The 25,408-nt window shown below is 42.0% G+C and overlaps 1 protein-coding gene across 3 annotated transcripts in view; it reads right to left on the bottom strand.

The window, feature by feature from the left end:
* Positions 1 to 25,408, bottom strand: part of lrrc1 (leucine rich repeat containing 1) — a 187,640-nt gene that overhangs the window by 90,388 nt on the left and 71,844 nt on the right. For all 3 annotated transcript variants that reach the window (XM_087978426.1, XM_043679493.2, XM_043679501.2), the window contains exons 5-6: positions 8,854 to 8,910; positions 7,438 to 7,501 (exon numbers count right to left, since the gene is read on the bottom strand). In XM_087978426.1, the coding sequence (XP_087834552.1) occupies positions 7,438 to 7,501; positions 8,854 to 8,910 (121 nt within the window). The remainder of the gene's footprint in view (positions 1 to 7,437; positions 7,502 to 8,853; positions 8,911 to 25,408) is intronic.

Raw genomic sequence — 25,408 nt, 5'->3', positions numbered from 1 at the left:
CAGGGTGCCCAGATCTCAATTTCCTGCATAGTGCACCCGAACCTGACTCTGATGCTGACTTGCCTACGAGTACTAATGCTATGACTAATCGCCCCAATAGCAGGTTCCGCTGCCCAGAACCTGAACTACCACACCAACAGTTTCCGCTGCACCAAGTACCCAGTCCAGACCCTAACACCATTGCTCAAAGACCCACAATCCCCATCTATACCCCATGGAAACCATAGAAAATGTGGATAATTATAAATGGCGCCCCAAACAAGAAGACCCGACCTGAAGATTTCATTGAACATCTCAAGAGTGCTATCCAAATCTATCAAGTCACATCCCAGGATCATTTTAGTCTCTGTTGCATGACGCTCGCCTCTGGCGAACTTGAAAAATAGCAAGTGTGTTTGGTCAACCATGCAACTCGGGAGGCCTTTGCTGCTGCTGTCCCGAGAGAAAATGATCAGACAGATGCAATCCAAAATACCCTGCGCCACACCCTTCAAAAACCCATTGATCTAACTAAAATTCTAAACTGTACACCTAAGAAAGATGAAGACGGTCCAGACTTTTACAACAAGTTCTGTTCCACTTGTGCCATCTATGCTGGCAATACCTCCTTTAATGCGGGTAACATCTCCGCCCAGTTCAATGCACTCTTAATGTAGAGTCTCCCTGATGAAATAGGTAAATCCATCCATACTCATGCCCTAGATGGGTCAGAAAAAAGTAGGTCTCCGATGAAATTATTGGTCCCGTACTTCTGGAGTTGAATGACTCCAACCCACCTGTGCCTGTTAAGCACAAAATGGTTCACTGACCTGTTATATGGCCCACGATATGACATCACAGGCTATCAAACTGCCCTGTGTCCCAGGGTGGGCTAATCCATACAGCCATGGATGTGCCACATAACCTAATGGTCCTGAGATACCCCCGACACACCCTCCTCGCCCTGGTCGGACACACAGGATTTTCAAGATCAGGGCTGGGGACCACAACTCGCTGACAGTACCAATTCCCCTTAACTGATTAAAAAACCTGCATCTCTTGGGTCTTTTCTTCCACGTCCAGGAATTCCCCTTGACCTCTATAGACAACAGAATTTCCGTATTCAGTTTGTAGTCACTCCTTCTCTGGGCCTCAACCTTGCTGGTAGATTCAAATGGCAGAGAATGTCTCTATCAGTCACTTGTGCGAATGGGGGAATTAGCATTTCTAGTATTACTGACCATCGCGCCCCTTGGTTACGTAGACCACCCCAATGGTGGTCCTTAGATATTTCTGACTTTTCCCTGCCGCTTGACGTACCTTCACCCAGTGAAAAATTCCAACCTCACATTACTGTTGCATACGATCCTTCTGGATGTTCTGATATATTAAAGGCCCTGTTCGCCCATTACTGAGGGCAAAACTCCCCCAACACATTCTATGCCCTCGTTAACGGCAATGTTGGGTCTGCACTTGCTGTTAAAGTGCTTAGTTTCCTTTGGCACCAGTCACCCGGCATCAGCCCTCATATTACACTGTTTGTACTGGACGGCCTTGTGGCCAGTGAAATGGGGCCCATGGTTTTTAATGCCCTGATTAATACTGACCCTGCGCTCTGCAGTAGTCCACAATGGTTCTGGGGGCAGGGTACTATTCTCTACTACTCCTCGTTAAGTTCATGCCATGGAACCCTCCATCACCATCAGCCTTCTACTGGCCCCACTCTCCCCACCACCCAAGGGTCTGAGCAATATCCAAGACAGATATTGGGTTAACCTTATTCGATCCTGTTGTTACACACCTATAGGACTATGTTACGCCCCCATGTGTCTCTCAGTATCCCCTTAAAAAGGAAGCAGTAGATGGTCTCGCCCCTGAACAAGTCCCTCTTGCAACAAGATGTCCTTGTCCCTTGCCTTTTGCCTTGTAACACCCCGATCCTCAGTGTTCCCAAGCCAGGGAGACCTGACTGGTGTCTCGTTCAGGACCTTTGTTCCATGAATGACATTGTTGTACCCCTCCATGCCACCATTTCTAACTCTGCGACCGTCTTGGAGCAGGTTCCCACTGTGGTTTCCTGTTTCACCATCACTGATTTACAGCATGACCTTTTCTCTATCCCTCTTCATTTTGTTGGAAAAACCAAACAAGGACTGTGTATCATCCTCAACAGTGACCAACAGTTCCATTGTGCATATCATCCTAAGGCAGCAGGAACAGTGGAACGTGCAAATGGAATTCTGAAAGACAAACTTACTAAACTCACTCTACAAACAGGACTGAATTGGCAAAATGTCATGCCCCTCGCCCTGTACCACACGCGCATTACTCCCTAAACCAATACCGGTCTCTCAGCAGTTAAAATAACATCAGGTCGCCCTGCACGAACTCCATGGGATGGCAACCAGGCCCCACCACCCCAGACTGATCTGCATATAATGGGAGGTGAAATGCAGCATTATTTCAAAGAGCTAATGACGTCTCTAAAGTCTCTCCACTCACAAGTGAAGGAAACCACCAAACCACCCCACCCAATCGAGACGGTGACTGGGAGGGAGTAGAGACTGGCAAGTGGGTCTTAATTCAAGACTGGGAAAGACTAAAGCTAGGACCCCGCTGGAAAGGACCGTTCTTAGTGTTGCTTCAAACGCCCACCGCAGTGAAGGTTAAAGGAAAGGATCGCTGGATTCACCTGAGTGAATGTAAACGGTGGATGACGAACCAAGAGAAGGAGGAGTAAAAAGACTAAGAAGGACTGATTAAAAAAAAACTTTAATTTGTTCCTCTGTATTGTCAGCCTTGCTATTGATACACTGCACGCCTCTACACATCTCCAGTACGGTGACGGAATGGGGACATGAATGGAGATTAGCATTATGATAGGTTTAGCGGGGATATGTATACTTCTCTCTAACCAGGGTACCAAAGGGAGAGTCAAGATTTGCAAACAGGGCAATCAGGTCCATCATTTATGCAGGGGAGACGTTTTTGCTTGTCCCAACAAGCAAGGGAATCTGTTTGGGATATGGAATGTGACTAAAATCGATTACTGTAATGGACTGCTTGCCCATACAAATCTCAAGTTGATCCTGGACCAAAGAAATCTGGGGCAACTTCTGTGTTGGCATTGGGGCTGCAAATTTGACTTTACCTGTAGAAGGGACCCCCTGAAAGGGATAGACCATCACCTATTGTATGATGGGAAGTGCTACAGGGAGGCCTGGAAGATACCCCCTCTCTACAAGGTACATCCCCTCCCACGATGTCCCTGACTCAGTCCCACATAGCCCTCCCCAACACAGAACAATCTGTACTGACTATCCAGGAATATACTGCCGTCAATTATTTCTAGCAAGTCTACCTACAGCTGTACAGTGATGGCACCATTGTTTGCTTCCCCCAGCCCACTGGAGTGAACTCTCCTCTATTTTTCCTCAGTAGGACTGCAGCCTACACTACCAGTGCGCTTTGGCCAGTAACAGTTTGCCACAGTCCCAAAGAATAAGTCTTTGGTACGAAACTGCACAGGCCCCCATGGCAGACTGAATGTATCTTCCCAAACCTTCTGACCACATGGACAGGGATTGGCTGAGGTGGGGGGGGGGGGGGGGGGGAAAGAAGATATATGGTGGCAAGGCCAAAGAGGAAAACTCCCCAGTAACCACCTGGAATGTGAAAGATGCTTCAATGGTCATGGATGGGGATGTTCGGATGTGTTCATCTGCAACGAAAAAACTCCTTGCCTTTACCGCTCCAGCCACCGTCACAAGCGCGGACCTGCCTGGGAAATGCAAACTATAAACTCCCATTGTGACAGATCTGATTCTATTCAGATGTGGAAAAGTCAATCGTACACACCTTATAAAGGATGACCACGTGTCTGTCCTTCCTCAAACCAGAGGAGGAGTTAAGGAAGCCTCGTATCCCACTGGCACCACATTTGCCTGGATTAATCATGATTATTCTCACGATAAGGGCTGTTCAGAAACCCTTTTTACAGACCTGGGCTACTTTTCCTTCTTCAACAGTATGGCCACAAACTTCCTAGAGTCCACTTACCCCCATTCAGGACTGTACCCTGTCTGGGGTATGGGAACCAGCACATGGCTGCCAGAAATGTGATGTTTCAGAGGAATTTTGCACTGCCTATAAAGACCTTCCCACCCTTACTGCAGGACAGGCAGCTGGTTACACTGCAGCAGGCTTTTTCTCCCTTGGGGCTTCTGGGGCTAATATGGCTGCCAACAACCATAGCTATCTTGCATGCAGACTTACCACGTTGGGCAACGCTGCCCGAGGCGCATTCAAAGTCATCATCCAGAACCTGAACCAACTCAGACTATTCTCCATGCAAAATCACCGTGCAATGGATTACCTCCTCGCCCACCAGTGTGGTGTTTGCCCTATAGTACAGGACAAATGTATCACGGGCCGGGACAACATCACCACTAATGTCACTTGCTATGTCCACAAGATAGATGAACAATTAAGGTCTACAAAGGAGAGTAAGGGATGGGCCAGATGGGGGGAATGGGGGCTCGGAGGGTGGAAGGCCTGGTTAGTTAACATGGTTATTTACATTGGGGTAATTATAATAGGAATCTTCCTGGGATTAGCTGTTCTGAAATACATCTTACATCGAATGGTAGACTCATGCAGGGAATTTTTCCAACAGGACGGGCCTTGGTGACCCAGCTACTGAGGATTTAAATGACTATTAAATGAGCACTCAGGTCTGCTCCTATGCCATTGGTTATCATGAAATGACAGAAGGAGGGAATGAGAATGTGTGTAGGGTAAAACCAGGCAGGGAAAGAATTAAGTTCTGAGTTTTGTGAAACAAGACGTGCCACTGTGCATGACTCAGATCAGATAAGATTAGCATTGACAACGGGGTGCTGGAGGTAAGGGTAATGGGTTAACAAGGTGGAAAAGCAGTCATTATATAGAGCAATTTAACAATATTGAAAGCATTCAGTATGCAAGGTCAACTAACAAGGGGAAAGGTATTCATGTATGAGTCCAGTTAAAATTTAAGAACACCCAATATATAACAGTAAAGGGCTTGGTCTCTGCTATCAATACTCTTTGATTGTAAAGGTCACCCAATTAATACGTAAGTTGCCTTATCTGGATGTTCCTTTCTGTGAAATGACTATATAATTCATTGAGAAGCTGTTGTTCGAGAGAAGAGCATGAACTCTTGTCTCTGTGCACATGGGCAATCATTCTCTCTCTCTCCGGGGCCTGGAATAAAGGAAGGTAAAACAACTGCATCTCCGAGCGTTTTGCTTCAACTCAAGAGGGAATGGGATGACACTTAGTATTAAATCAATGACATGTGCTATGTAGATGTCATGATAAAATTATAACATATTCATAACAGCAATTGATAATAGATTAATATAAATTTTTGTATTCTCATCACCAGAAATGGTGTTTTGCTAATTCCCGATCACATCTATTCTGGGTCCAGGGTGCAGAACCACATATTCAAGGTTTAGACCCAAGACCTCTTTGGGAAGAGGACACAATTTACAGCAAAAAGTTAACAGTGCAATGCAACTGAAATTATATATTGAAAAAGACTACCATTACGCATGGGGACATCTCCTATCATGTATGCGGCAGGTACTCACGTGACTCAGCCAATATTGTCTATCACCAGAAATGCTGGCACGGATGCCCTGAGGCAAGACCGAGCAGAGGCTATGGCAATGGATGAATAAACACCACACAACAATCAACAGACAGGAGTGTTCCCTCCAGTCGGAGAACAGTTCAGCAGTCCTGGACACTGGACCTCAGACCTTCTGGTGACCATTCTCCAAGGCAGACTTCGGGACTGGCAACAACAAAAAGTGGCCAAGCAGAGGCTGATAACTAAGTTCGGTACCCATAGGGATGGCCTCAACCGGGACCCTGGGTTCATGTCACACTACAGGTGATCCCATTGCACTATATATATATATATATATATATATATATATATATATAAAAAAATATATATATATATACATACACACACACACACCTACAGACCCATACACTCACGCAGTCCCTCATACGCTTACACAGACACTGCCATACTCACATGCACGCTCTCACAGACTTATACCCTTTACACTCACATTCACACACACTCTCTCACAGACACTCATAACCCACCTCCCACCACTCCCAAAGCACACCCACAAGAATACATAAATATATAAGTTTGTGGAATGAATTTGTACTTGCAGAATTACATTTTACTTTTCTCAAAAACTGCATGAATCCATGTAAGATTCTGTAAAACCACTTTTAGATTAGAATCAATCTGACCATTGTGGCACAGACAGTCTCACGCAGGGCACATCACACTTTAAATGCATTATCTGGGCTGACATGACACCAATTGTTAAAGTTCACTTGAGAATGTAACCTTTCTAAAAGAAAGTTCTGCGATTTACATTTGAACGAACTGAAACCAACATGTTCATTCTAACAGATGAGAGACTTAACAAACAATCCAGGTCTTTTTCAACATATAATTTCAGTTACATCACACTGTAAACTTTTGCTATAAATTCTGTGTCTTATGATCTTATACTCCACAACCAACTGATGAAGGAACAGTGTTCCATAAGCTAGTGCTTCCAAATAAACCTGTTGGACTATAAACTGGTGTTGTGTGATTTTTAACTTTATACACCCCTGTTCAACACTGGCATCTCCAAATCATGACTTGGGAAAAGAAGTTACATTTCCTTTAAGATTACCAGGTCGACAATGGGAAACTCCCTCATGTTCTTTTCTCTTGTCATCTTATTCATTGAAACTGAAAATAGGAGGCTCATATGAGGAACTAAAGTAGAAAGTGCAAAGTAGGAGGGAGGGAAATTTAAGCAGAGAGCCTCCACTTGGGAAGATCACAACTGCTAGCTTCACAATTACACAACAACTAAGCAACTTTATTGAACAAGGAAAGTGTTTTCTATATATTTATGAAGTATCAAGTTGCCTTATAACGATTTTAAAAGTTATAACAACATTTTTAAAAAGTCTGTTTACCTTAAGTTTAATACAGTCATATCTTTATTTCACCATCCGAAATTATAAATTCAAAAGGAAAGGATTTTAAGTGCTTCTAATTTCTGAATTTGGTCTGATAAAATTTCAATTTATTGTTTACTGGCTGGCTGACATCACTGCTGCCTGACACCAAGGCATTCCTTTGACTTGGCAACAGACTTATACCATCATGGAGCATAGTTAAACTCCTACCACAAAGATTGTCAGACCTTCATTTGCAACCGTTGAGATCAGCAGTAAGAACGCTTCCTTTGCTGCTAACTGCAATATAGGTACGTAACACAATGATTCACTTAAGCTTTACTCAGAATGAAAGGAAAAATCACACCGATAGCATATGACTTGCTGATTTTTCATTTTGCCATTGCTTAAAACAAATCTTACCAAAGTATATAGTTCATTGTTTCCAAGGTCCAATTCTTCCAATTTGCAGAGAAGGGAAAGTGATCTGCAAAATAATATGGCTTCTCAGCATCAACATTTTGATTGTTATATCATTTACCCATAAGGTTTGTGACAGCAGTTAACATCGGCAGACACTGAACAGGACTTGATAACGGTCACACTATACATTTTACAGTCATAAACAAAATGTAGTATCTATCGGTGCAGAAAACTGTAGCTTTGAAAGTCACTATCCACACAAAAGGCATTTAGTTTGAAACTTAGTTGACACTTCTTACATTTAAGTAGTAGTTTTGACGCATCGATTGTGTTGCCGTAAATAGGAACGAGAATGAAAATTTAAGGATATAGCAAAATAGCCATGTCAGTTTGAAATTCTTAACAATAAACACACAAACCAATTTCTGGACTTATTCAACTAATGGTGGATCACAAATCTGTGCATGAAAGAACTATGAACATGTACAAATTAAAAGCTTGGCAATTTAGGGGACACACACACACACACACACACACACACACACACACACACACACACACACACACACACACACACACACACACACACACACACACACAGCTCCTGAAGATTTTTTTTCCATCCAGAGAGAGTCGAGCTACTTGGGAGCAGAATTTTCTATCAATTAGGAGGCCCCTGAAGCCTCTCTATCACCACCAGTTCAATTAATAGCATAACCCACACAGGCACCAACAGCTTCTCAGTGTCTGCCCACATGGTTACTATTTGTGTATCTGGATGGTCATGTCAGAATTCTGTTCACTCAGACATCATGGATAACCTACATTGCCCCCCAGTCAGATGTCCGCATAAGTACTTTTCACTTGCAATGAGAAGAATAGCTGAATTCTCTTCCCCATTAGTGAACGAGAGTACCAGTCAATGTGCAGCCCCCATCTGCAGGTAGGAGTTGACACAAGGACTTGAACCTGGACCCCTCCTGTGATTTACTAGGGTAGACCCTTTGCACATGAGCTACAAGCAGAATTAGACCATCTCCCATCAAATTCAAGCTCGTTTTCACTAGCCGAGGGCAAGAGCTAAAAATACTTTTACAATATGTTTCCCAAAATTTCCCATCTCTCTACACTGACGGGAATAGAACAGAGATCACCAATGGCACAGGAGCTAAGAAACCTCACTATCCAAAATAACAAATTCAATCACTGGAAACAGTTTCTTATTGATAATGAACTCAGGAGATTTCCTGACTCAAGTAATCCTGGAAGTATTTAATCAGAAATTACAAACTTTAATTCAAATAATTTTAGATTAGATTATAATTCAAGGAACTTAATTTCATCTGCATCACTTATAATTTTCCACTTATATTGGTGAACAATTACAAAAATAGACAAAAATTCCATTGCACTTACTCTGGTAGCAAGGTCAGTAAATTCTCTCTTAGCTCAAGTGATGCCAAATTTATAAGACTGAAACAGTAAGAAAAAACATAATTAAATACAAAGTGCAGAAAAGAATTCAAATCAAATATACAATTTTTATTCGTTTAGACATTGTTACATGTATTGTAAAGCTGAAACACGACTGTGGACCTCGGGGAAGCCCCCTGGTGAAGTCTCATTCTGCCAGGGTCTACTACCCCTAGACCAACTCTGTCTCCTGTTCCAAATCAGTAACCAATGTTGCAAGGTAACTTCCAAGTACTTCCAATCTATGCTTTTATTATCGCTAACATATCGTTCTTTGTCATATCAAATGTATTCTAAAAGTCTATATAAGCAATATTCTTAGGTATGACATTCTCAATAGATTATATTGGAATAGTGTGCCCTTCACAGATGAATGGCTTTGATTAGCTTATGCTAGCTTGCATGCTCAGCCACTTTGATATGAATAATAATTCATCATTTAGTAATATATTAACTCATCTGAAACTTACTTCATATTTTTGAAACAGGATTAAACTAATGTATTAGAATACATCTGAACTTGGAAACTTTCAAATACTGGAGCCGGGCACAATCACAGTGCACTGTCTGCCGTAACAACTGTCACCATAATCCGCACAGCTAAAATAACCTAAAAATCACCAGATCATTTTTAATAAGTAATCATTTGAGGGGACAAAAAACTAATTAAAACTATCCATTCAATGACTTATTCGTTCAGAATTCCAATCTCGTTCTGAACATAACTGTATTTTCATCTTCCAATGAAGCATTGCAACAAATTACTTCAGATGCAGCAGTCATGGATGAAAAGAAGTCAAGTCCCATTGCAGGAGTTATGTAGTCATTGAGTCTCAGAAATGTACAGCATGGAAATAGATCCTTCGGTACAACCCATCCATGCCGACCAGATATCCCAACCCAATCTAGTCCCACCTACCAGCACTCAGCCCACATCCCTCCAAACCCTTCCTATTCATATACCCATCCAAATGCCTTTTAAATGTTGCAATTGTACTAGCCTCCACTACTTCCTCTGGCAGATCATTCCTTGCATGTATCACCCTTTGCGTGAAAAGGTTGCCCTTTAGGTCTCTTATTTCTTTCCCCTCTCACCCTAAACCTATGCCCTCTAGTTCTGGAACTCCCCCAGCTCAGGGAAAAGACTTTGCCTATTTATTCTATCCATGTCCCTCATCATTTTGTAAACCTCTACAAGGTCACGCATCAGCCTCCGAAGCTCCAGGCAAAACAGCCCCAGCCTGTTCAGCCACTCCCCATAGCTCAAATCCTACAACCCTGGCAACATCCTTGTAAATCTTTTCTGAACCCTTTCAAGTTTCACAACATCTTTCCAACAGAAAGGAGACCAGAATTGCGCTCAATATTCCAACAATGGCCTAACCAATGGCCTGTATAGCTGCAACATGACCTCCCAACTCCTGTATGCAATACGCTGACCAATAAAAGAAAGCATACCAAACTCCTTCTTCACTACCCTAACTACTTGCGACTCCACTTCGAAGGAGCTATGAACCTGCACTCCAGGTCTTTTTTTTCAGCAACTCTCCACAGGACCTTACCATTAAATGTATATGTCCTGTTAAGATGTGCTTTTATAAAATGCAGCACCTCGCATTTATCTGAATTAAACTCCATCTGCCACTTCTCAGCCCATTGGCCCATCTGATCAAGATCCTGTTGTAATCTAAGGTAACCTTCTTTGCTGTCCACTACACCTCCAATTTTGGTGTCATCTGCAAACTTCCTAACCATACCTCTTACGCTCGCATCCAAATCATTTATGTAAATGACAAAAAGTAGAGGACCCAGTATCAAATCTTGTGGCACTCCACTGGTCACAGGCCTCCAGTCTGAAAAACAACCCTCCACCACCACCCTCAGTCTTCTAACTTTGAGCCAGTTCTGCATCCAAATGTCGAGTTCTTCCTGTATTTCGAGAGATCTAACCTTGCTAACCAGTCTCCCATGGGGAACCTTGTTGAACTACTTACTGAAGTTCATATAGATCATGTCTACCGCTCTGCCCTCATCAATCCTCTTTATTACTTCTTCACAAAACTCAATCAAGTTTGTGAGACATGATTTCCCACGCACAAAACCATGTTGACTATCTCTAATCAGTCCTAGTCTTTCCAAATACACATACATCCAATCCCTCAGGATTCCCCCCAACAACTTACCCACCACTGACGTCAGGCTCACTGGTCTATAGTTCCCTGGCTTGTCCTTACTATCCTTCTTTAAGAGTGGCACCACGTTAGCCAATCTCCAGTCTTCCGGCACCTTACCTGTGACTATTGATGATACAAATATCTCAGCAAGAGGCCCAGCAATCACTTCCCTAGCTTCCCACAGAGTTCTACGGTATACCTGATCAGGTCCTGGGGACTTATCCACCTTTATGCATTTCAAGACATTCAGCATTTCCTCCTCTGTAATCTGGACATTTTTCAAGGTACCACCATCTATTTCCCTACAGTCTATATCTTCCATATCCTTTTCCAATGTAAGTATTGATGCAAAATACTCATTTAGTATCTCCCCCATTTTCTGCGGCTCCACACAGAGGCCGCCTTGTTGATCTTTGAGGGGAGAAAGTGAGGTCTGCAGATGCTGGAGATCAGAGCTGGAAATGTGTTGCTGGAAAAGCGCAGCAGGTCAGGCAGCATCCAGGGAACAGGAGAATCGACATTTCGGGCATAAGCCCTTCTTCAGCCATTCCTGAAGAAGGGCTTATGCACCAACGTCGATTCTCCTGTTCCCTGGATGCTGCCTGACCTGCTGATCTTTGAGGGGCCCTATTCTCTCCCTAGTTACCCATTTGTCCTTAATGTAATTGCAAAAACCGTTTGGATTCTCCTTAATTCTATTTATCAAAGCAATCTCATGTCCCCTTTTTGCTCTCCTGATTTCCCTCTTCAGTTTACTCCTACTTCTATTATAATCTTCTAAGGATTCACTCGATCTATTCTGTCTATATTTTACATATGCTTGCTTCTTTTTCTTAACCAAACCCTCAATTTCTTAAGTCATCCAGCATTCCCTATACTTACCAGCCTTTCCTTTCACCCTAATAGGAATATACTTTCTCTGGATTCTCGTTATCTCATTTCTGAAGGCTTCCCATTTTCCAGCCGTCCCTTTGCCTGTGAACATCTACCCCCAATCAGCTTTTGAAAGTTCTTGCCTAATACCATCAAAATTGGCCTTTCTCCAATTTAGAACTTCAACTTTTAGCTCTGCTCTATTCTTTTCCATCACTATTTTAAATCTAATGAAATTATGGTAGCTGGCCCCAAAGTGTTCCCCCACTGACACCTCAGTCACCGGCCCTGCCTTATTTCCCAAGAGGAGGTCAAGTTTTGCACCTTCTCTAGTAGTACATCCACAAACTGAATCAGAAAATGTTCTTATACACTTAAATTCCTCTCCATCTAAACCCTTAACACTATTCAGTCCCAATCTCTCTTTGATTACATTAGATTAGATTCCAGAGAGTGTGGAAACAGTTCCATCGGCCCACACCGACCCTCTGAAGAATAACACACCCAGATCCATTTCCCTCTGACTAATGCAGCGAACACTATGGTCAATTTAGCATGGCCAATTCACCCGACCTGCACATCTTTGGACTGTGGGAGGAAACTGGAGCACCCGGAGAAAACCCACACAGACATGGGGAGAATGTGCAAACTCCACACAGAAAGTTGCCCAAGGCTGGAATCGAACCTGGGACCCTGGTGCTGTGAGGCAGCACTGCTAACCACTGAGACACAGGTGTCACAGAAAGTTAAAATCCCCTACCATAACGACCCTGTTATTCTTAAAGATAGCTGAGATCGCCTTACAAGCTTGTTTCTCAATTTCCCTCTGACTATTTGGGGGTCTATAAATACAGTCCCAATAAGGTGATTATGCCTTTCTTATTTCTCAGTTTCACCCAAATAACTTCCCTGGATGTATTTCCAGGAATATCCTCACTCAACACAGCTGTAATGCTATCCCTAATCAAAAACGCCACTCTCCCTATTCTCTTGCCTCCTTTTCTATCCTTCTTGTAGAATTTGTATCCTGGAACATTAAGCTGCCAGTCCTGCCCATCCCTGAGCCTTGTTTCTGTAATTGCCACGATATCCCAGTCCCATGTTCCTAACCATGCCCTGAGTTCATCTGCCTTCCCTGTTCGGCCTCTTGCATTGAAATAAATACAGTCTAATTGATCAGTTCTACCTTGTTCTCTGCTGTAACAGTCTCAGATTGAAATCTTTCCTCACTATCTCCCTGGGTCCCACCTCCCCACCTTACTAGTTTAAATCCTCCCGAGTTTCTCTAGCAAATCTCCCTGCCTGTATATTAGTCCCCTTCCAATTTAGGTGCAAACCGTCCTTCTTGTACAGGTCACTTCTACCACAAAAGAGATTCCAACAGTCCAAATATGTGAATCCTTCTCCCATACACCAGCTCCTCGGCCATGCATTCATCTGCTCTGCCCTCACTAGCTCGTACCACCAGGAGTAATTCAGATATTACTACTCTCGAGGACCTCCTTTTTAAATTCCTACCTAACTCTCTGTAATCTCCCTTCAGAATCTCAACCTTTTCCCTTCCTATGTCGTTGGTCCCAATGTGGACAATGACCTCTTGCTGGCCCCGCTCCCCTGTGAGAACATTCTGCACCCTGTCTGAGACATCCTTGATCCTGGCATCAGGAAAGCAACACACCATTCTGATTTTTCACTGCTGGCCACAGAAATGTGTCTGTACCCCGGACTGGAGAGTCCCCAAACACAATTGATCTCTTGGAACCCGACGTACTATTTAAAAGGATTTGCCAACAGCATCATCAGATTTTCATCCACTACTGTCCAGGGGAGTGTGTAGGGGGAATTGATTTTCCAAGAGAAATACAACCCTGACCATGGCAATAAGTTAGAACCTGCAATCAAGAAACATTCTAGGATGGCAAGACACGTGAATAGGAAACATTTTACAAGTGCATTTTTGATTGGTTCATTCAGATTGAAGCTGAGGTACAATGATGGGAAAAGCACAGCAAGGTCACTTTTTTCCTGTGAAGGATACCCACCACATTACACCCTCTACTCATCAATCATCAATTAGCATGATTTGGCTGCATTAGCTCAACATCAAAATTCTTTAACTTGTTTTCAAATCCTTCCATGCCCAAATGTTCCTAATTCTAATCTTTCATCGATTAAGATAAATAGCAATGTCAAGTAAAAATGGACCAACATCTATATCTTGAGTACCTACTCTCTGTCACAGCTCATTGGGTGGTGTGCTGGAAATCAAGCTCCACTATTCCTCAAGTGGTCACAAAATGTAAAGATTTCTTAAGAAGTGCACAAAGATTCCCCAATTTACCTGATTTTTAGATGAAGGTTTATAGAAAGCACAGACCAGGTTTCTGCACTTAACAAGAATTGCTAGTTATTACAAGCAATTAGATTCTAACTACAGGTAAGCAGTTATAAACCGTTGTAATATAACAGAGCTAGTTAAAAATCTAATCCCCATACAGTCCCCTTGCATACACAGACAGATTTGTCTGGCAGACATGGGTAAAAAAGAATGGCTGGAGAAAAAATTGTGAAAGCAGTGTAATGGATTTGGTTCACAAGATCTGTTGAGTTGGCTCATGCTGTTTAGGAAGTTTCCTCTCCCGAATGCTTCCACGAATTTGTACATGGCATAAAAGTGGCTGGTCCATTTATAATAGTTATTTGACTTATCAGCTAAAAGCACTAGCTTACAGCAACTGAAGAAAGAATAAACTGGTCTCTTTCAGACTGAACATGAATTTTGTCTGCAGAGAAGAGAAAAACAGCTTAAAAGCTGTGGAAATCTGATGACTCCTCCGTATTTTTTTCCCCAATCCCTAAAAGTTCAGTCATCCAAGAATCAGTCATATGGTTGCTGGCAGGTAAAAGGCCTTTGTCAATGAAAACCTGTTAGTGGTCCACAGACAAAGTTAAAAATTCACACAACACTGGGTCCAACAGGTTTATTTGGAAGGACTAGTTTTCGGAGCTCTGCTCCTTTATCAGATGGTTGTCGAGTACAAGGTCATAAGACACAATGATACCAAACATTTCGTGTGACGTAACCGAAATTTATATTGAAAGCGACCTGGACTGTTTGTTACGTCTCGTATCTTTTAGAATGACTTTGTTGGTTTCAGTTCTTTCATATGTAAATCCCAGAATTTTTTTTTTAAAAACGTTACATTCTCAAGTGAACTTTAATAGGTGCCATGTTGTCTCAGATAATGCAATTAAGGTGTGAGGTGCTGTGTGAGACTGTCTGTACCCCAGTGTTCAAAATGATTCTATTTCTAAGAAAGGAATTTACAGAATCCTACATTGATTCATGCAGTTTTTGAGCAAAACAAAATATAATTCAAGTACAAATTCACCTCACAAACTTGTGTGCGCGCGCTATGGGGGAGGGGGAGATATGAGTTAACATCGAGAGAGAGAGCGCACGAGAGAGGGAGAGCGCAAGTGCAAGACAGCAAGTGCGAGAGTGCGAGAAGGCGAGCGAGACAGCACGATAGCGAGAGTAGTGTAGTGGGGTGAAAGTGAGGTCTGCAGATGCTGGAGATCAAAGTTGAAACTTTATTGCTGGAACAGCACAGCAGGTCAGGCAGCATCCAGGGAACAGGAGATTCGACGTTTCGGGCACAGGTCCTTCTTCAGGAAGAAGGGCCTGTGCCCGAAACGTCGAATCTCCTGTTCCCTGAATGCTGCCTGACCTGCTGTGCTGTTCCAGCAATAAAGTTTCAACTAGTGTAGTGGGGTCACCTATAGTGTGAAATGAACCCAAGGTCCCACAGTTGAGGCCATCCCCATGGGTACCGAACTTGGCTATCAGCCTCTGTTCAGCCACTTTATGTTGTTGCCTGTCCCGAAGTCCGCCTTGGAGGATGGTCACCCGAAGGTCCGAGGTCGAATGTCCCGAACTGCTGAAGCAATCTCCAACTGGGAGGGAACACTCCTGTCTGTTGATTGTTGTGCGGTGTTCATTCATCCATTGCCACAGCCTCTGCTCAGTCTCACCAATATACTGTGCCTCTGTGTATCCTTGCCTGCAGCGTATGAAATAGAGAACATTGGCCAAGTCACACAGGTACCTGCCATGGTGGGTGCTGTCCTCATGTGTAATGGTAGTATCCATGTCAACACTGACAGGTCTTGCAGCATCTGCTGTGACAGGGCTATATGGTGCTGTCCTGAAAGCTGGGCAGTTTGCTGCAAACAATGATCTGTTTGAGGTTTGGTGATTGTTTAAAGGTGAGAAGTGGAAGCGTGAGGAAGGTCTTGACGAGGTGCTCATCCTCATTGATAATGTGTTGCAGGCTGCAAAGAACATGGCGTAGTTTTTCGGCTCCTGGGAATTACTGGACAACAACTTTTTCGGTTGCAGCTCATGTGCGTCTCCTGAGGAGGTCATTACAGTTTCTTGCTGTGGCACGTCGGAACTGGCAGTTAATGAGTTGAGCATCATATCCCGTCCTGATGAGGGCATCCTTCAATACTTCCAAGCGCCAGTCATGTACCTCCTCATATGAGCAAATCCTGTGTATGCATAGGGCTTGTCCATAGAGGATGACTGTTTCAATGTGTTTTGGATGGAAACTAGAGAAGTGTAGCATTGTGAGGTTATCTGTGGGTTTAGGGTAGAGTGAGATGCTGAGATGCCCATCCTTAGTCATGCATGTGTCCAAGAATGAGACAGATAGCAGAGAGTAGTCCATGGTGAGTTTGATGATGGGATGAAATTCGTTAATATGACGATGTAGTTGTTTCAGTAACTCCTTGTCTTAGGTCCAGAGGAAGAAAAATGTCATCTGTAAATCCCTTTTTTAGAAATAGAATCAGTCTGAACATTGAGGTACAGAAAACTTCACACAGGCCACCTCACACCTTCATTGCATTATCTGAGACAACATGGCACCTATTAAAGTTCACTTGAGAATGTAACTTTTCAAAAAAAGGTCTGGGATTTAAATGTGAAAGAACCAAACCAATATAGTAATTCTAAAAGATGAGAGACTTAACGAACAATCCAGGTATTTTTCAATCTATAATTTCAGTTGCAACACACTGTAAACATGTGCGAAAATGTCTGTGTCGTACGATCTTACATTCCACAACCATCTGATGAAGGAGCAGGGCTCAGAAAGCTAGTGCTTCCAAATAAACCTATTGGACTATAACCTGACGCTGTATGATTTTTAGCCATAGAAATCAACTTCTTGTTACCAACCAAACCTCTATCTGAATACAGAACAACCTAATCTTCAATTACTGCTTGTTTAAGTAGCTATTTAAACAATGCTTCCATGTGTCAGGTTGCTTACTTTTTAAAAGCAATCTCACAGCAATTTGTTAATGCACGAGTTTTAAAACAATTGTTTTCATTTCAGTCCACAACTTTTATTTTACAACGCACAAAAATAAAAACGTCTTACATTTCAACAAAGGCTAAAACAGCATATGCTTGGCCTTCAGCTCAGAGTTATAGAGTCATACAGCATGGATAGAATCCCTTCGGTCCAACTCGTCCGCACCAACCAGATATCCGAAACTGATCTCCTCCCATTTGCCAGCATTTGGCCCACATCCTTCTAAACCCTTCCTAGTTATATACCCATCCAGATGCTTTTTAAATGTTGTCATTATACAAGCCTCCAACACTTCCTCTAGCATCTCATTCCTTGCACACACCACCCTCTGCATGGTAAAGTTAACCTCAGGTCCCTTTTAAACTTTTCCCCTCTCACCTTAAACTTATGCCCTCTTGTTTTGGACTCCCTTACCTTGGGAAAAAGATCTTCGCTACTCACCCTATCCATGCCCCTCATGACTCAATAAACTTCTATAAGGTCACCTCTCAGCCTCCAACACTCCAGCCTAGTCAGCCTCTCCCTATAACTGTTCGAGGAATAGAGTACTTGAGGACCAGGGTGACAAACTCATAACTCAAGTCAAGGGTAATCAGATAGCATTAATCACCATATTCCTACCTGCAAATATTTGACTAACCGACAGCTGTCACCTCAAACCATTTATGGCTTCACAAGTTCCTCCAAATCCATTGGCAAGATAGGCGATTAAACTGCAACACTCCCTTCCCAAGTTAACTTGGCCAACATCAAGGTGCTAATCACTATAAACACATGTCACTCATACATGACATTAGATTTCCATAGTAACTGTTCTACCCTGAACTCATCAGAGTAGGAAACTCCCTAAGGACAGCAGAAATGCCTTCATGATGTCCTGAATGCATCCTACTTGATTCACAGGAGCTCTGATCTGTGACCAAATAAAAACAAGGTCCATTCAGGAAGGCATCACACGCGGAAAGTTATTCTTAAAAATTCATGCATCCAACCCTGCAAGGACCACTTACTCTCCATGTGGCAGAGTTTACCAATCATACACTGAATTTCTCAACCATTTCAGAACCCATCAAACCATAATGAAAGCAACGCATCATCAATCCTGAGGGACTGCCTACGAGAACCTCCTCCCATCCTAGAATCAGTTAGATATCCCTTCCTTCAATTCTATCTTCTTGAGCATTCCTGATTTTAAACATTTTACCACTGGTGCCCATATCTTCAGCCATCAAAATTAGCTAAGTCTGGAATTCCTTTGCTAATTCCTTCTTAAGAAGTTCCTTAAAACCAAGTGCGCCTAGGAACATAAGAACAGGAGTAGACTATTCAATCCCTCGTGCATGCATTTGACTACTGTTAACCCAAGTCACCCTTATTCTTAATAATAAGGCTTTTAAAACTACTGACATTGCAATGACCATCCTTAGTTGTGTTAGTATGAATTAGAGCTGAAAATGTGTTGCTGGAAAAGCGCAGCAGGTCAGGCAGCATCCAAGGAACAGGAGAATCGACGTTTCGGGCATAAGCCCTTCTTCAGGAATGAGGAAAGTGTGCCCAGCAGGCTAAGATAAAAGGTAGGGAGGAGGGACTTGGGGGAGGGGCTTTGGAAATGTGATAGGTGGAGGGAGGTCAAGGTGAGGGTGATAGGTCGGAGTGGGGTGGGGGCGGAGAGGTCAGGAAGATGATTGCAGGTTAGGAAGGCGGTGCTGAGTTCGAGGGATTTGACTGAGACAAGGTGGGGGGAAGGGAAATGAGGAAACTGGAGAAATCGGAGTTCTAGTATGAATTAGTCAAATTTACTAAAAACCTATAATCTGCTTAAAATCCAGATAAATCCTTCATAGTATCTTTCTAAATATAGTAAACACATCTGTAGACAAAGTGCAGTACTAAAAGGAACTTTTGCTCATTTTATCTAAAGAAAAGCATTTTCCAACTGAAAATGCAAATCCAAAAATGCAACAGGGTATTTTAGAAGTTGTCCCAATAACATCCATAACAACCTAGTCAACAGGGATAGACACCAATTATTAAGAAAAGACAATAAAGGGAAGATAAGTACCCGAGTTGTATTAACTCAACGTAAAGGTTCCAGTGACTCATGCTATAACACATGCATTTCATTAAAAAGGGTGAAAGTAGAGGTTATGAATGCGGTGGTAGTCATCTTCCTACATTTCATAGATTCTGAAATAGTATTTGATGATCGCAAATGGACAGATATTTAACTAAGGAGTGAGAAAATTGAGAACTACGACCTATTATCTTGACGTCAGTCTAGGGGAAATGCGAGCATCTATTATTTAGGAGATGGCATAACTGGTAATGTGGCTGGACTAGTAAAGCAGACACATAGAAAATGCTCTAGAGACCGAGGTTTTAATTGTGCCATGGCAGATGTTGGAATCTGAATTTAAAATAAAAATTTGGAAATTAAAATATAACAATAACCACTAAACCATTGCTGTTTGTATAAAAAACAATCTGGTGCATTTGAGCCCTTTCAGGCAGGGGAACTGCTGTCCTTAGCTGGTCTAGTGAACATGTGACTCCAGACCCACAGCAAGATGGTTAAGATTTAAGTGCCCTCTGAAATGGCCTAACAAGCCAATCAGTTACCAATCATTAAAAAAATCTCAAATGAGAAAAAAAGGACAACCTGGCATTAAGGCTGCGAAAACAACAATGGCAAATTCAACCTTGTTGATCTTGCAAAGTCTTCCCACTCGAGCATCATCAAGACTGAGAATCAATCCCAGATTAACGAAGAGTGCAGGAACAGCACTCAAGCATACCTAAAACTTAGGTGTCAAACCATGAAGCTACAAATAAAGTCTACTTGTATGTCAAACTGCACACCCAAGTGATAGACAGGGTTTATCATATCTGAATTGTTGGTTGTTGAATGAAGACCTAAAGTCCTGCCACATCCAGTTGTGAATGGTAGACGACAATTAAATAACTAACTCAAAGAGGATGCTCTGCAAATATCCTCATTCTCAATGATGGAGGAGGTCAGTCATCAATGCAAAGGACAAGGCTGAAGCAATTGCAACAATCTTCGGTCAGAAGTGCCTGGTAAATGATTCATTTCAGCCTCCTCCAATCTAAACTAATTTGATTCACTACATGTACTATCAAGAAATTGTTGGAGACACTGCAAAGGCTTTGAGCCTTGCTTTGAGGGTAGAACTAGCAGAATCAATAAGGAGACCCAGTGGTTGTGGTGTACTGTATTTGGATTTTCAGAAGGCTTTCAATAGCGTCCCATACAAGAGCCAAGTAAACAAAATTAGATGACATGGAATTGAGAACTAGTTAACAGATAAAAAGCAGGAGAGAAATAAATGGGTTATTCTCACGTTGTCGGCTATGACCAGTGGGGTACTGCAAGGATTACTGCTTGGGCCCCAGATATTTACAATCTAATTCAAATATTTGAATGTGGAACCAAATGTACTATTTCCAAATTTTCTGATTACACAAGTTGTAAAGAAACTGCAATCACTCTTCAAGAGGAACTGTAGACAGGCCAAGTGAGTGGGAAAGAATATGGCAGATGTAATATCATGTGGAAAGATGCGAAGTTATCCATTTTAGTAGGAAAAACAGAACATTTCCTAATAGTTTGATAAGCATTGATGCCCAAAGGATCTTGCTGTCCTCGTTCATGAGTCACTAAAAACAAACATGCAAGTGCAGCAAGCAATTCAGAGAGTCTTTGTTGCAATAGAATTTGATTACAGAAATATTACAGACCACAGCTGGAGCATTCATACGGTTTTGGTCTCTTGACCCAAGGAAAAATATATTTGCCATAGAGAACCGCAAAGTTTCACTATACTGAAGAAACTGGGCCTGTATTCTCCAGATCTTAGAGAAATCAAAGGTGATCTAATTGAAAATACAAATTTATCCACCGGTTCAACTGAGTAGATGTAAGGAAGGGTGTTTCCCATCCATACTCTGGGACATCGTCTCAGAACGAAGCACAGGCATTTAGAACTCAAACAAGGAAAATTTACATCACTCAGTATGGTGAATCTTTGAGATTCACTACCCAACTCCGAACTATGGGAGCTCATTCATCAAGTATGTACAAAACTGAAATGAACAATTTCCAATATTAGAGACATAAAGAGATAGGGGGGAAAGAGCACAAAAATGAAATTGAGGTAGACAAACCATGATCTGGCTTAATAGTGGTACAAATATAAGTGAGAAATGGAACCATTTAGAATGCTTTCCAATCACTGCTGAGCACAGCCATTTAAATCTACAGTCACAGTGCTCAACTACTGGTTTAATAATCAAAATACACTCATGGCAGAACTACATTCAAAATTAGAATTGCATAAAAAGAGAAACTTGAATGAAGAACAACAGAATTAGTTGATGTGAATCAGATTTTAAACAGATTATAAAATAATAGAACTCTGATTATCTTCAGCACTGACACCATGCACAATTAGTGAAGTAAACCTCGCTGATGCTTCTTATAGCTTCATTTGGTCCTTTCAACTAGTCTAGATTCCACAGAATACAAGTCAATGGTCTATTAACCACACCTTACATTATAACGTTTTACACAAGAAATATTCCCCCCCACTCCACCCCGTGAGCTTTTGTTACTAATTTGCTGCTCAAGGCTAGGTGGCTTATGAAGGAAAACAAACAGGCATTGCAAATGTAGTAATAAATCAGATGCCTAAAAATGCAGGATCATATTGTGGTTTTAGACATATTATTTCCAAGACTTTAACCTCACAAGGTGTCGGAAGTCAAGCGGAGCATTTTGGATATAATAAAATGGGCATCTCCAAGTTAAAACAAATAATACTGCACATGAGTAACTAAGCCGGTAACAGAAAGGACGAGAACATCATTTCAGAAAAGTTTGTGTAAACAATTGCTGCAGAAATAACAGTGTAACATTTAATATTTTAAAATATTTTGTAAGAAAAAAGATTAATTCTAGAAAATAAGCTGCAGCATTACACTGGACAGCTAGTTTACACTAGCAAAGCCAAAACAAAACAAAACTGAGGTCACAAAGTTGTTCATTCAAAGAGCGATAATGGGTGGAGTCGATTTGATAATATTGCACTGGAATCAAAAATCCTGGAAATATTAAAACAAAAAATAACAAAACAGGATGCTGGTTGTACACAGGAAAGTCAGTAATAGGAAGAGGCAGGGTAAAAGATGATGATGTAGCAGATTAGACCAAAAATGCATTCCTTTCAAGAGGGCCTTGTGTGATACCACATGCTTTTCAAATTCCCAGTAATTCCAGAGTGCCCCGCAGTCTTGTTAGCCTTTTGAAACAACAGCAGATTTTGGCAAATAGTTGCAATGACAGCTACGTTGTCCGCATTCACTGCATAACAACTGCAAAACTAACAGCAGTTTCTGTATTCTGCATCTATGCAGTTAAAATATATAAATACAGAAGATGCTGACAATAAATCGTTGCAACTCCACAGCATTTGATGTTCAAGGGGCTGCAGATGTAAATCTTAGCAAATACTGATTTGGTATGAAGCTCCATTTTGAAACCATCAGTCTCAATGTAAAATTTCTAGAAAACTGTTACAAACTGGAAGAAAGCTTTAGGTGAAACAATATAAACATAAGAGTGCACCTAATAGACCATTAACTTGTATTCCTGTAATCTAGGGTAGAATTTAATAGCACGTTGAGTTCATAATTACGATTAAACAACCTCTCAAGCCCTGGAAAGCAAGTTTAAAAGTTTGGAATATTATTTTTCCCCACTAAAATATAGATACACTGCGATAGCTAAAACAATAAAAAGAAGTTTAATATTTCAGCTTCTTCCTTCACCCCATGTGACATCCCAGTCTTTCATTCATTGCTTAAAATAATGTAAAGATGAAGAATAGCAAGTGAATTCTATCTCCTAGTTTGCTGCATGTGAAAATTGTTTGGTTAGCCTACTTGATGACATCACGGCGATTCTCGTGGCAGATAAGAGTACAAATTGTCAGAGAAGGTGAAATTCACAGCGCAGAGATTGTTGGATGCCAATATCTTTCTTCAGGTTCGCAACAAGTTGTTCTCACCAATTGCAAAGACAAAGGGTGGACTAAGAGGTCTGAGTATCTTGAGCTATAATGAAATTTGTGGCAGAATTGGATGAGGTGCCCGGCAAAATTGATTTTGATTAAAGGGAGCATCTCATGCCATCTATAGGCATTTTATAAGGAATTAAGGGTTATTCTGAGAGGGCAGGTATGAGGAGCTGAGGCCACAGAAAGATCAGCCATGATTTTATTGAATGGCAGAGTGGGCTCAAAGGGCCAGATGGCTACACTGCTCCTAGTTCTTATGTTATGTTATAAGCAGTACTGCAATATTCTTGCTGGGCAGCAATGAGTCACCAATTAAGGGGATTTTTTGCTTGTTAAACACCTTGTTGACAACTCAGTCTGCCTCACTAATATTCAGCTTCCTATTTATCAAACGTGCTCAACAAGCTGGAAGTAAAGAATATTTGTCATGGAAATCAGAGCAGGTATCCGGCAAATCCAGCTGATTGCTTGCTCTTAGACACCGGTCACTGATATGTCAGGGCACGTTCCATTAGCACTAGGCACACACATCGGCATCTGATATGTGCCAGCCTCTAAAACCTTCATGGCACAGTTCAGATCCACTTCCAGGATACTACTGCATTTCAGTGCTGAACTGGCAACTATCATTGCAATCCTGCTGCAAAGACTTTGTGCAGGGACCCACACCTAGCTATTTGACTGGGCCAGACTGCATCACTGGGCTTTCAGCTTGCTCTCTTAGTACTCACTCACTCTGAACCTACCTGGATACTCTAATTATCCCTGGTTTGCCTTGTTTTTATTTGCACTTCCAATCCCCTCCGCCAAAGATATCAGGCTCATGTTATGTCTATCTTATCTTCAGATTTAGCACAAATACTAAGCCAGATGTCAACAAGCCTCAGCGGAGTCAAGAGTAACAGCCCTCAGTCAGGGGGCCCAGCACATTAAGTCAAGGGCAGCCTCTGATGCCAATCCAGAGGTTTGAACACAGTCAGCCAGCCACTTGGGGCACTGGAGTCAGGATGCTTTGTACACAGCAGTGAGGAGCACAATATGCCCTCTACCCACTTTGACACTTTTTGCCTGTTTAGCTCTAAGAATAAGGCATAGGTATTCAGAGAAATGAAAGCAATTGGCACAGTTGTTATTTCTAGTGCAGAATGGAAGGCAATCCAAGTAATGAGCAGGTAGTTGCTATAGAGGGTTAGTGGTGTCAGAACGTGAGTTGGATGACTGAAAACAAGGGAAGATGTTGAAGGCAATAGTGACTATATAAGAGCATGAGCTTTGACAGGAGGCAGATACAATAGCAGATATAGAGTGAATATGAGGTAGAGACAAGATATATGCTGGTAAAATTGCGAATGCAATTGACAATCGTGCTATATTGATGGACATTCAGCAAAGACTGCTTTAATTCGGTTGGCAACCTCAGACAAAAATGGCATGATTTGGCATTGTGACTTCCTCTGCTGATCCTGGCGTATGTCGAAATCCACACCTGCACCACACCTAAAAGCAGTCCTCCAGGCCCCTGCCGCTCAACAGGGTGACAATTTCCCCATCTATCATGTTGGGGTCCAATGTCAGGAAAAGTGCAAAGCAGCTTCAAACCAATAGCTTTTCTCCAGTGTATAATGGGCTTTTAAAAATGATGTGGGTGCATGGCTTTTAAAAATGATGTGGGTTAATTTTGGCTATCCCAATAGTGCTGAGTTCCAGGAACGGCATGTGATAAGTTGAGCTTGGAATCAAAGTCAGGATTGCCAATAGGATGGTAAAGATAGTTAATTATACAAGTTTGGCAAGATACAGCAAAAAAAAAAACACTAGGCCTCAGAGAAAAATTTCCATAAAACTTGATGCAACTCACCACTGGCCAAAAAAATACAAGGTTCAGCCCTTTGCCTTTAGGTGTACCAACAACCCAAGGAATTTGTACTTCCCCAAGACTGTGATTTTTAACTGACATTTTTATCAAAATTAA

The sequence above is a fragment of the Chiloscyllium plagiosum genome, unplaced genomic scaffold (genome assembly GCF_037043375.1).
Source record: "Chiloscyllium plagiosum isolate Xiang-an unplaced genomic scaffold, Cpla_swu_hap1 HiC_scaffold_3, whole genome shotgun sequence".
NCBI classification, from domain to species: domain Eukaryota; kingdom Metazoa; phylum Chordata; class Chondrichthyes; order Orectolobiformes; family Hemiscylliidae; genus Chiloscyllium; species Chiloscyllium plagiosum.
Note: the sequence above shows the minus strand (reverse complement) of the source record. Positions and strands in the feature narration are given on the sequence as shown.